Source organism: Manis javanica, chromosome 4 (genome assembly GCF_040802235.1).
Source record: "Manis javanica isolate MJ-LG chromosome 4, MJ_LKY, whole genome shotgun sequence".
NCBI lineage: Eukaryota > Metazoa > Chordata > Mammalia > Pholidota > Manidae > Manis > Manis javanica.
In genome coordinates, this window is record NC_133159.1 from 80,262,527 (window position 1) to 80,274,636 (window position 12,110).

A 12,110-nucleotide genomic window follows, 5' to 3' on the forward strand; every position below is an offset into this window, starting at 1 on the left:
CTCTCTATCATGCCTGCCCTGGAAGGGTTATATGGTACATGAAAATAACACTTTATTCCTAATTGCTGCACCCACTCTTGTAACAAATCCAGTAAAATGGGTGCCTTGATCGCTCTCAATCACCTGTGGCCGGCCATAAGCTGCAAAGAGATTCTCTAGGCCCCTTTCGGTGGTATGCTGATCTGTACAACGTGCAGGAAAAGCAACCAACAGGTCAGTAGCTGTGTCCACACAAGTCATGGCATACTGATATCTTTTTAATATGGACAGAGGCCCAATATAGTCTATCTGCCACCTGACAATGGGTATCGACCCCTTTACTCTTGGCCCATGTTACTGCGGGACTTGGTGTAAGTCCCTCTTAGAGTGCACAAGGCACTCCTGGGCTCGGCTGACTTCTTCAAAGGTCAATGGCAAGCCCCCACCGACAGCCTACGGCCCACATTGTCTTTTGCCCCATGTGTAACAAACGCTGATGTAACCATTGGGCTACATCAGAGTCAGGCTTTCCTTCTAGCCAATGCACCTGGGCCAGTGTCTGCTCATTCCCTGGGGATGCCAAAGGCAAATGGCCAGTCACATTGATAAATGGTAACTGTCTTAGTCTGACCAGAGGCCCATAGGTCTTGCCACAACTGTTGCCCCCAAAGCAGCCGGTTGGCATGGTACCATGTAGGTAGCCACAGGGTCAAGCCCCAATAGACGGCTCAGCTGTCAGTGCAGACAACTGTAGGGGAGGGCTCCTGGGTGATCACAAGCCATACTGACTGCAACTCAGCCCACTGACTACTCTTCCTTTCTCAATCCTCCATCCATATTGTCTCAGTCTTAGGATGGAAAGCCACAGTCCTCCACTTTGGGGGCTGCCCACAGTTGGAGCCCTCTGTATACCAAGCATCCTCAGGTATAGGGGCTTTTCTCTTCTGATAAGGACTGTCGGCTACCAATGGCTCAAAAGCAAGTTCTTCCTGCTTTCCACTGGTATAGGTCACCAGCCCCAATAAGCATTGGAGTTCTCCACTTAAGGAGCTAGTAGTGAGAGTGCTATGTTGCTGTAAATATGCATCCTATTTGGCCAATGTAGGCATCTGTGCCACACCACTCCGTGGCCTTTGGGTCCAGTCTCGCACCCACCCTGCAATGGGATAGGTGGTTATTACCTTGGCTGGAGCTGTTCTGGTGATGAGCTCTGTAGCCAGCAAGGCATGGTACACAGCAGTTAGATGCTTCTCTATCAAGGTGTACCGGAATTCTGCTCCTTTCCATAGTTGTGACCAGTATCCAATACGATGGCATGTCTGTTCAAGCTGCTGCCAAAGGTCCCACCCATAACCATCTTCAGTTACATGAACATCCATCTCACAGGGCCTTGATGAGTCCATTACACTCAAGGCCTGTATGGACCTTGACTGCTCACTTAGCAGCAGTAAAAGCAGCTGCACATGTTTCATCCCAGTCCCACCTGATGCCCTCTCATACCAGCCAGTATGAGGGCTTCAGAATTTGTGCCAAGTATGGGTTAAACACTCTCCAGTAGCCCAAAAGACCCCAAAACTCTTTTAATACTGCCCTAGTGGTAGGGGTAGGAAAAGCCTGGACCTTGTCTATGACTTCTTCTAGGATAACTTTAGTTTGATTCAACCAGACAACCCCCAAGAACTTTACAGACAAACCAAATCCCTGATCCTTGGTGCTGTTCACAGCACATCCTTTCTCCTGTAGATGTTGCAGCCATCTAGGAATTACCCCTTCTAAATCTGCAAGAGAGTCAGATATGAGCATAATATCATCAACAATGTGGTGATACAGCTGCACTATTTACGGTTTGTTCCATGTGGCCAAGTCCTGGGCTATAAGTCTGTGACAAATGGTGGGACTGTGGAGGTATCCCTGTGGAAGGACAGTGAATGTCCAACTGCCGGCCTTCCCACTTGAAGGCAAACTGTTCCTGAGTTTCCTGTGCTCTGTCAATGGAGAACAAAGCATTAGCAAGGTCCATCTCAATAATTGTCTCTCTTTCTTACGGGCATCCCATAGGTCATGGAACAGCTCATCCAAGCTATGCTGAAGTGCCTCTCTCTCCTGCAGAAGTCTCCTCCATAACTCTTTCCACTACCTTGAGAAAACGACATCCCACATCCTGGCTGCTTACACAGCCTCTCAGGGCTTCTAAGCAGTCTTCTTTCTCACAGAGGACTAATACCACAGCTTCTGGTGTCTCCACCAGTCCCCAGTTCTGGGGAAGGGCCCACCCATCTAGGAGGTGCTTTACCCTAGACCAATTCCCCACTAGGGCCTCCCAAATTGGAAACCCCACAGATGGGGGTCTCCTGGGTGAAGCTGCACCCTCTGCCACTGCATACACTGGGGCCTCCCCACCATCCACAGGGGGTTTCCAGGTATGTCCCCACCATCTCTATGTACAGGCAGCCCGCCCAAGGGTTGCACCCATGTAGACAGACTATGGGTTCAGAAGTCCTGCTGACTACCACCAGATGTAACTCCGATGGAAAATCCCAGGGCAAAATATCTTTGAAACTGAAATCAGTCAAAGGGAGAAATAAAGTGGGAGAAACCCATTGATTGCTTACATACAGTAGTCCACTTTAGCTCACCCGTGTCTCTCATGACCCAGCTGCAGAAGAAAAAAGGGGCATCCCCAACCTCTGTGGTCCAGTTATGCTCTCCCTCTCCCTTGTAATTACCTATTGATATGGAGATGATTACTTCTCTCCACCCCTTGGAAACACCTATTGATACCGAGATGTACTGCGGCCAGGCAAGAGATTCTGGAAATGTTGCAATTTTACCCACAGGATCTCAAGCCCATGGCTTGAGACATACCAGATAAGCTCTTTAGTTGTAAAATGTCCATTTAAATACAAATATTCAGTCATCAAATACTGTATTTCAGTTATTTTTCAGGTTTAGGTAAATTAAAATTAATTGTTAAATTATTTTCTTTAACAGTGAAGAAATTGCCTTTTATAATGGGAATAAAAGAGAAAAGCAAACAATCTACTCAGTCTTCCGAAAACTGGTAAGTAATATGCTTGAGACTCATATATTATGGGAAGATTTTTTTTGGGGGGGGGACCTATGACAAGATACATATATATATTTCTATAATCTTTAAGGTATTTATTTTTAAATAGCTATAAAGGATTTTTGTACTGTATTTTCATTAAAAATATGAAAATAAATATATTAAGTTGTCCATTTATAAAATGGATAAATTTATTAAAATGATTATCTGTATTTTTACAAAGGTTGCTTAGGAATCTTATTTAGTGATAATTAGTGATTCCTACAGAAATAATTTGTTCCTGTAGCAGTCATGAAAATACTATGAAGATTATTATTTAAAACAGGGTTCAGCATAGTTTTTCTGTAAAGGTCCAGATAGTACATAAACAGTTTAGGTTTTTCAGGCCGTATGATCTCTGCAACAATTCAACTCTGCTACTTGAAAGTAGCCACATGCTATATGTAAATGAATGGGTGTGGCTATGTTCTAATAAGACTTCATTTACAAAAATAAGTGGTGGGCTGGATTTGGACTGTGGGCCATAGTTTGCTGACCCTTGATTTAGAATATAAACATTGTTTCTTGTGAAAACTAACAGTTTTTGTTTACTTGCACTTGGCAAATTTGAATTCAAGTAATTTTATTCATTCATTCAAAAGTTAGAGTGCCATCTAGGTTGTCTGCGCTTGTTCCATGTGCTAGTGATAACAGTGGTGAATGGACAAAATCATGCCTTTAAGGAGCTTACATTTTAGTGGAAGTTTGTGAAATCAAATATTGGAGGTGATTTTAAAAGGTTAAAGAAATAATTTTAAATTGTTTCAGAAAGTGTATTTTTGCCTTGTATATATTTAACATGACTGAACTTTAATCGTCCTCACTGACGATAAAGTATATATGGTAATTTCCCAGGGCACTGCTGTTCACCAGTTGTCTCTTCACATGGTTTGCTTATTCTCATCCTTTGGATTTCAGGCTAAAAGTTAACAGCTAATTGAGGTCATACCTTCTCTGATTAGTCTCCCTGAAGTGGCCTCTACTAGTTACCTCCCATTTTAATGATCTGTGTCGTTAAAAGGGTATATTGCTATTTATTATTATCTTCTTTGTTCACCAGTTTGTCTCTTTCATTTGAATGCCAATTCCATGAGCTCAGGGAACTTGTATGTTTTATTCATTGTATCTTCAGCACAGAGTACACAGTATGTGAATATATGGCATTCATTGAATAAGTGTTTCAGTCATTGTTCTTCTGCAGAACATAGTAACAGCAAGCTACCTATACTCAGGAAACCCACATTTTAGTGGAGGAGACAATAAACATGTAAACAACTGGATATTTTATATTATTTCAGGTAGTAATACATTCTGTGACCAAAAGTAAGATGGACTGAAATGGTAATGTATGATGGGGGCTCTTGCCTAGCTGTTTTAGCTCTGGTGGCAAGAAGGTCTTTCTTGAGGAGGTTTAGCAGAAACCCACATGAAGTGAAGGAGTTAAGTCACAAAATACAAGTATTTAAGAAGACTGTATTTTTGTCAGAGAGGACAGCAAGAGGAAAGCCTTAAGGCAGCAGCATTTCTGAGGAATTAGCATTTCTGGAGCTCAGTGAGGAGCAAAGTAGTAACACATGAAGTCTAAAACAGACCCCAGCACCAGATCATGCAGGGTCTTGGATACTTTGACAGATGGAAAATTTGAGGACACTGAAAATGCAGAATGAAGAACACTTTTTGACATATAACTTTGAGATAATGCATGCTCAGATTAAAGCTACAAACTATGGCTGTGCAGCATTGGTTTGCAATAGCACTTGGTTCAGACTGAGTGTTTGGGAAAACACAGACCAGGTATCTCCAACTGAAGCAAAAATCATTGAGGACCGGCCCAGACAGTAAGTGTTTCACCTAAATTAGCTTATCCATCTGTTTTTTGGTTTTATTGTTGATCACTTTGGCATTTATGTATCTGACAGTATTTATGAATACTGTAATCACAATACTGTAGCATCATCCTATTACACCACATTAGCATTCTTTAAATAATTTCCATTCTTTTTGCATACAAATAGTTTTATGAAGTCTTTGGCACCTGCTCTGATCAGCTTGTGCTCAGGGAAATGTTACATACAATGTAATTAGAAATCATAGGCACTGAGTAAATGTTTGTTGAATAAATTATATATTTTCTTTTATTCTCATGATAGATTTTTTTATACACAGAATATATATACGTATATTTATATACATATTTTTGTTTGTTTTTGCTTTCTGCCAGGTGGAGCACCTACATAGTTTCATTTTGTTTCGGTTTTCTATGGGCTTCATTGATAGCATAATTGCCAAATGTGAGTATGCTTTAAAAGAGATGGTAGAATAAGATTTGTGGAAAAAGTGAAGTATTAATTTGTTTTAAATCTTAATTGATTTATTTCAGATCTTGCCACTGTAGTTGGTTACCTAGTTGTCAGTCGTCCTTTCCTAGATTTGTCTCATTCTCGGCATCTCAAGAGTACACATTCAGAACTTCTGGAGGTAAACTAGTAGTAGTAGTAATAATAATAAATTGAAAATTTAAATATAAAAATAAAGCCAGATTTTAATCTTAGAAATGTAATTGAAAACTAATACTTATTTCTGTTTAAGGATTACTACCAAAGTGGAAGAATGCTTTTGCGAATGTCTCAAGCTTTGGGTCGAATAGTTTTGGCTGGCCGTGAAATGACAAGATTGGCTGGGTAAGTAAGATTAGTAATAATAAGCAATTGCAGAGAATAATACTTTTTAAAAATATATTCTCCTTAATGATTGTGCCCAGTTGAGTTTAAGATAAGGAAGCCCATTAAGATAAGATTAAGATAAGGAAATGAAGTTCATTTCTTCTGGAAGCTGGTTTTGAGAGAAAATTAAGGAAGATTTTTCTGATAGTTAACTTTTCATATTTCCTTAAGATAGCTGTTTTGAGTATTAAACTAGGTTAGTGGGCCTCAAGCTGTCTGGCTCATGGATACTAGTATTTGGTAAGTTAGGAAATGTTGACTCATGGCTGTCTTAATTCACAGAAAATGAAGTTAACGAATATAATTTTCTCATTTGAACTTTTTTGTACCCCCTTTGATTTTTTTCCTACCAGCAGTAGTACTCCTTTCTGGTTCCCAGACCTGATTACAGTGCAGGTTTGTGTGGGGGTGGGGAGGGGGGGATCTACCCAAGCACAACACCGAGCAGTTCTTGAACACCAGCAGGGCGTCTGGGGACTCTCCTCAGTTCTGATGCTGTCTGCTGAGAGACAGCACCAGATATCCCAGGTTAAGGGCTCCATCCTACAAGACTCCCCTCCACCCCCAACTTGTACCGGTCACAAGCCTGTGCTTCTGACCAACCCGCTAAAGATTGGAGGTTCCAAAAACTTGCCCCTTAGGTTTGATTAATTTACTCCAGCAGCTCACAGAACTCAAGAAAACACTTAGTTTAACCATTTTTATAAAGGATACTGTAAAGGATGTAAGTTAACAGCCAGATGAAATACATAGGGCAAGGTCCCAAATAAAGGAGCTTCTGTCCTTGTGGAACTTGGGCCCTGGCTTTGTGGCATGTGGAAGCTTTCTGGTTCCTCAAGTATGGAAGCTGTATTTGATAGAGAAGCAGGGTCCAAGAGAGCCCAAGTTCTTAGGGTTTTTATGAGGGTTTCATTGCATATTCATGATTGACTAAATCACTGGCTATTGGCTGATTCAACCTCCACCCTGGCCTTGGGTGGGGTCCAAAAGTCTTATTAACGTAACAAGACACCCATTTCACTTTTAAGGCTCTGCAGTATCTTTAGGAATTATGGATGAACACCAAATATACCTGGGAAATATAAATTTGGTCATCTGAATGACCAAATATGTATTTTTTGTAACTCATTAAATCACACCCCCATACATTGTTTTTCCTTAAAACTTTAATACCAGCAACCTAGCAAAAGACGAATGAAGTTGAAGTTGATTTTAATGGGAAAAAATGAAAAGTTAACCTTGTGGTACCTGTAGGTGCAGTTGTAAATATGGTCACAATTGTCTAGCAAAATTGTTCTTGAACAATAAAATGAAAATTTTCAGTATTTCAAGCTGTAATATAAGGGCATGGAACAGTGTAAAAATCACTATAATGTAAAAAACACTAACTTTCAGGTCATATGAAGAAATTAGATGACTCAAGATCTTACTCAGGCCTGCTATTCATCTGCATATTTCCTCTTCTCCGTTCCTTCTCTCCTCCTATGGTAGTTAAGGTCTTCATGGCAAGATAGAAGAAGTTGTAAACTAGAGGAGTCTCTTTCTCTTAGGAATGCTGACATTCTTCTTTCTTATTAATAACTTTTATTATGCCTTGACAATTAATGGCATATGGGGCACTTCTGTTCCTTCAGGAGATTTCTGTTTGTTATTCACAAAAAATCCTGTTTTGCTTCTCTGATGTAGAGTGCTTTCTCATTAACCATCATGTCATTCTTATATTCCTCAACCTCTTATCATTAGTTTTGATTTCTCACTGTTGCCACAGTGATTTCCATTTAATATTAAGAACAGTTCATCTTTTCCCTGCTTCAGCATAAGACGGGAATCTTCCAAATTTATGTTTTCAGGGAGATAGCATGCATTTGGTATACATACAATAAATGTCTTCTTCATATAGAAAGGACAGCTTTATAGGTGGCTTTACAGTTTACTCCAGCAGGAACGCAGGTCCATACTTCCTGTGTGTTGCTCTGAAGGAGAGGGTTCCCTGCTCGCGCAAGTTCACTTTGAATTTGGTAAGACCAACTGAAGATGAGCAAGTTGAGGGGGTTTAAAAGGGGTTCATACCACGTTTATTTTCAGAGCAGTAGGTCTTAGTCTTGCCTGGCTCTTGTGCAGCTGCTCCTGCTCCCCAGCATGGGCTTAATCCTCTCTTCCCTAGCACCCGGGGCTCTCCGGCTTCCCTCTGCCACCTCCATCCTCTTCTGGCTCTCCCTTTAGGCTTCCCTTCTCCACTCTTTCCTGTTCTCCCTCCCTTCTCCGCCCCTAGCACTGAGAGGAACTCTGTAGGCGGGTCTCTGGTGACTGGCAGCCGCCTGACCAATATGTGCCAGGAACTCAGGAGAGGAGAGAATGGATGTTTCCCCTCCATAGTTCCCTTGGGCCGGTACTCCCTTGACTGACAGCTGTTCTGTACCTTGTAAACATCCTGCTGCCCATAATATGCAAACAGTTCACATTGTACACAATGGGTGATAGCAGGGCCCTGTGAATCTCCTGTTCAGAAGCTTCCATTTTCTCTGTCTAAGGAATACACTAGCACTAGTCTTTCTGTCGTATCTACTAGAAATTTCTTTAAAATTCTGATAGCAAACAGCTTTTTTGACTTACCTATTAATGAAATAAGTATCTGTTGAGGTAGGGATCCTATGAAATCTCTTCCCTTTTCCCATGTTCCTGCTATTCCTGCTGAAACATGTGTACTATCACTAATACATTATGGTGATGACACTTCTTTTAGGTTATTTAATTGAAACTAAATCGTAATTTTAGAAATTTCACTTAAGTTTGTATAAAATAAAAGATATGAACTTAATGTTATATGTCAATCATCAATAAAAATAAAACAAAAGTAAAAGTAAAAGATACGGCTTTGGAGTTTTGATTATGGCTTTCCTTCAAAATTTCAGTTTTACTGCTCGGATTACAGAATTAACGCAAGTACTAAAGGATTTAAGTCATGGCAAATATGAACGCACAATGGTCTCGCAACAGGAAAGGGGTAAATATAAATATATTAGGTTATGTAGTTTAGGTTTTTGCTGACATAATATGATGCTTTAATACTTATTCTCCATTTAAGGTAATGAAGGAACACAAGTCATTCCTTTGATACCTGGTGCCGGAGAAATCATCAATGCTGATAACATTATAAAGTATGTACAAAAAGGTTCTTCAACACCATAAACATTTGTTAAACTACTTAGTAGCTTTTTTCTTTCAGCTGCATTTGCATAGTGTTTAATGTAAAATTATGCTGTTTTTTTTTATTAATTTCCTCTGTAGATTTGATCATGTTCCTTTAGCAACGCCAAATGGAGATATCTTGATCCAAGACCTTAATTTTGAAGTAAGTTTTTAAATGATCTTATAAAAGCCTTAATAGTCTTCAAAATGTGAAATGAAAAATAATTTTAAGGCTTGACTTAGTCTCTGAGTCCACAAAATTGCTTTGAAAAGTCAGTCTTTTGAAACACTTAGGAATCTGTCTTTCTTAATTGACAAGTCTTTAATAAAGGTTCACATTTTGCTATCAAAAAATCTTTTGCAAATACAGGCCATCTTAAGAAGGCCCTGGAAGATAGACTTAATTGTAATTTGCTGTGTAGAATGTTTATTTAAACCTGAAATATAATTTTAGTCTGTTTAAATTTTTAAAAATTATGGTTTGGTATTGTCTTGACTGTGCAGGAGGATCTATAAAAACCTATAGAAACAAAAACTTTCTTACTACTGATGAAAATAGTGCAAGAGCAGCACAATAGCAGTACCGATAGTCACTCACCCAAAACAGGTAACAACTTATGCTAAGTGAACAGTGGTGCTGATTCAATATAGTCTGTTAACTATTGGGTGTATGACAGACCAAATTAAAAAGAAGAAGAAAAGATAAGTATTTTTATAATTCATTAGGCTCTCAGATGTAAGGGTTAATATTTGGATTCTGTGTCTGTTGTTACTTTATGAATAGTTCACATCTGAAAATCTTGGCAATAAATAACATGTAGTTACTTACATAAGTAACTGCCTGTCATGTAGGCATTCTCCCCAATTTGAGATACCATTTCTCTAGAACAGCACTGTCCAATAGAACTTTCTGTGATAATGGAAATATTCTATGTCTACATTGTCTAATATAGTAGCCACATGTGGATATTGTGTACTTTTGAAATGTGGCTAGTTCAGCTGAGGAACTTAATTTTAAATTTCAAATTTTATTTTAATAAATTTGATCTTAAGTAGCCACATGTGACTGGTAGCTACTGTATTGGACAGCATGGCTCCAGAATTCTCTACATGCCTATATATATATATATATATATATATATATATATATATACACACACACACACACACACACACACACACACACACACACACACACACACATATATACACACACACACACACACAGAGAGAGAGAGAGAGAGAGAGAGGGAGGGAGGAAGTGCCTTCTGTAATTTGCATTGTGTGTGGGAATTCTTTTCAACTGCTTCCACTGAAGTAATGTTGTCTGATAGTTTATAAAATAAGGAATATAATTATTGGACTTGTTTTTAAATTGTTATGATCTTAAGTAAGTCTTTAGTTTTCCTATTCTTAGGAATATATTAAGTACACCTCCACTTTCTTTTTAAGGAACGATAAAAATGAAAAATGTTACTTAAACAAAGTACTTTGACTTTATTCAACAATGAGTATTGTATAATCATATTTAATTTAAAGCCAGAAAGCACAAGAGGAAGTAGAGAAAATGTAAATATATTTGGTAAATATGGAATGACTTCAGGTATTAAGGAAATGTTTTCTCATTTAGCTCTAGGTACTCCAGTCAGTTCAGTGTGTTCCCTTGGCTCAGGCAGTCACCTATCAGGCTTGATTTTAGGGATTAAAACCGAGCTCAGGACCCCATCTTTGTTACATTTCCAGAAACCCTTTTATTGCCACAACCTAACCGTGAGATTTCCCCACTGAAGAATCCTCTTGGTCTTTTCCCGCATTTTCTCTTACTCTGTCTTTGTGCAGAAATAGATTACACCAACAATACAGATGTACCCATGGCTTAAGCATAGTGAGAAGAGATTTGGGATATTTTTTGTATAGATACATGGAGTAGATTAAGATCGTGGGTATGGTCTGTGGTACTCACTTTCTCACAAGGCTAACACACTAAAAAGCTGCACTTTCCTTTATGTCCAAAAGCCCTTTTCTTTAAAGCCCTTATTTTTGGATTTTTGTATACTTCTAGCCAGGTCTTATCGCTTCACTTTTACAGTCTCAGATAAGCTATTACTGTTTTCCCCTTATTTTGGTTTCACTTAGAAAGTCTTATTTGAGTCCCCATTTACACCGTACTTGAGCAAGTTTTCTGCTTCGTAACCACGTTCCATACTACCTGTTGTCTGTCCTGTGATTCTTGTTTTCTCCTCCACTGGGAGCTGTTTCTTTGACTTCTGTCCTTTTAGTCTATGTAATGAATTCTTTTTCAGTCTCTTTCTGACTTAAGGTATTTTAAATTAACTTTGGCTTTTTCTCATTAATTTTGTCTTTCTATTGTTTTTCTTAACATAGCCTTCTTTTATTCAACAAACATCCTTCAGTTCTGTAACCTCATTATTTTCTGCCCATCTGAAACACAGGATTGCTCTCTCCTGGAAAGAGACATAATGAAACAGACTTGGCCACCAAAAATAAATGTTTCCTTGTCTTTTGGGTTACATAGTAACCAAATAATATAAGCTTCTTTGAGATGGGAGATTTTATGCATGATTTCCTTTATAAACTCCCCAGCACAGTCATTCATCTATCTAAATGTAGACTGAAGGGACCCTAAGAGAGAACAACTTGTAGATTATAATGTGGGCTTTAAAATAGTACTTTGTAACTTCCTCAAGTGTTTATTTTACCTTTTCAGTAAGGCACATTTATAGTGTTTAAAGCAGCCTATAAATCTTCAGTGTAGTTTTAATCTCTCATTTATTTAAATCATATTTTTGTGTAGAATGTTTTGAGGATTTATGATAAATTTGTAGGAAATAGGATTTATCAAGAAGTGTTATTTCTCATGAAATACATTTAATTGGTAAAAATACAGTGATTCAAAGCATTCTTTTTCCTATTAAATCATTCCAGGAGCCTCAGTAATACAGTGAAAGTTACTCTTGGCTTTACTCTTAAGTCAATTCAGAAAAAAATGCCTTTCTATAAAGCTCTAATATAGCTGACATTATTTAAATAAAACATAGTAGTAGAAAAACCACTTAACAGCTCTCTGAACTTTAGAAGCTCTTAATGACATC

General features: G+C 38.6%; 1 protein-coding gene across 3 annotated transcripts in view; it reads left to right on the forward strand.

Annotated features, from left to right (window-relative positions):
- ABCD3 (ATP binding cassette subfamily D member 3) overlaps positions 1 to 12,110 on the forward strand; it is a 70,804-nt gene that overhangs the window by 43,693 nt on the left and 15,001 nt on the right. For all 3 annotated transcript variants that reach the window (XR_012130240.1, XM_036998134.2, XM_017664712.3), the window contains exons 10-16: positions 2,971 to 3,040; positions 5,307 to 5,376; positions 5,466 to 5,563; positions 5,675 to 5,766; positions 8,721 to 8,812; positions 8,894 to 8,966; positions 9,097 to 9,160. Coding sequence is in view for 2 of the 3 variants with exons in the window: in XM_036998134.2 (XP_036854029.1) it covers positions 2,971 to 3,040; positions 5,307 to 5,376; positions 5,466 to 5,563; positions 5,675 to 5,766; positions 8,721 to 8,812; positions 8,894 to 8,966; positions 9,097 to 9,160 (559 nt within the window). In the remaining variant the exon portion in view is untranslated. The remainder of the gene's footprint in view (positions 1 to 2,970; positions 3,041 to 5,306; positions 5,377 to 5,465; positions 5,564 to 5,674; positions 5,767 to 8,720; positions 8,813 to 8,893; positions 8,967 to 9,096; positions 9,161 to 12,110) is intronic.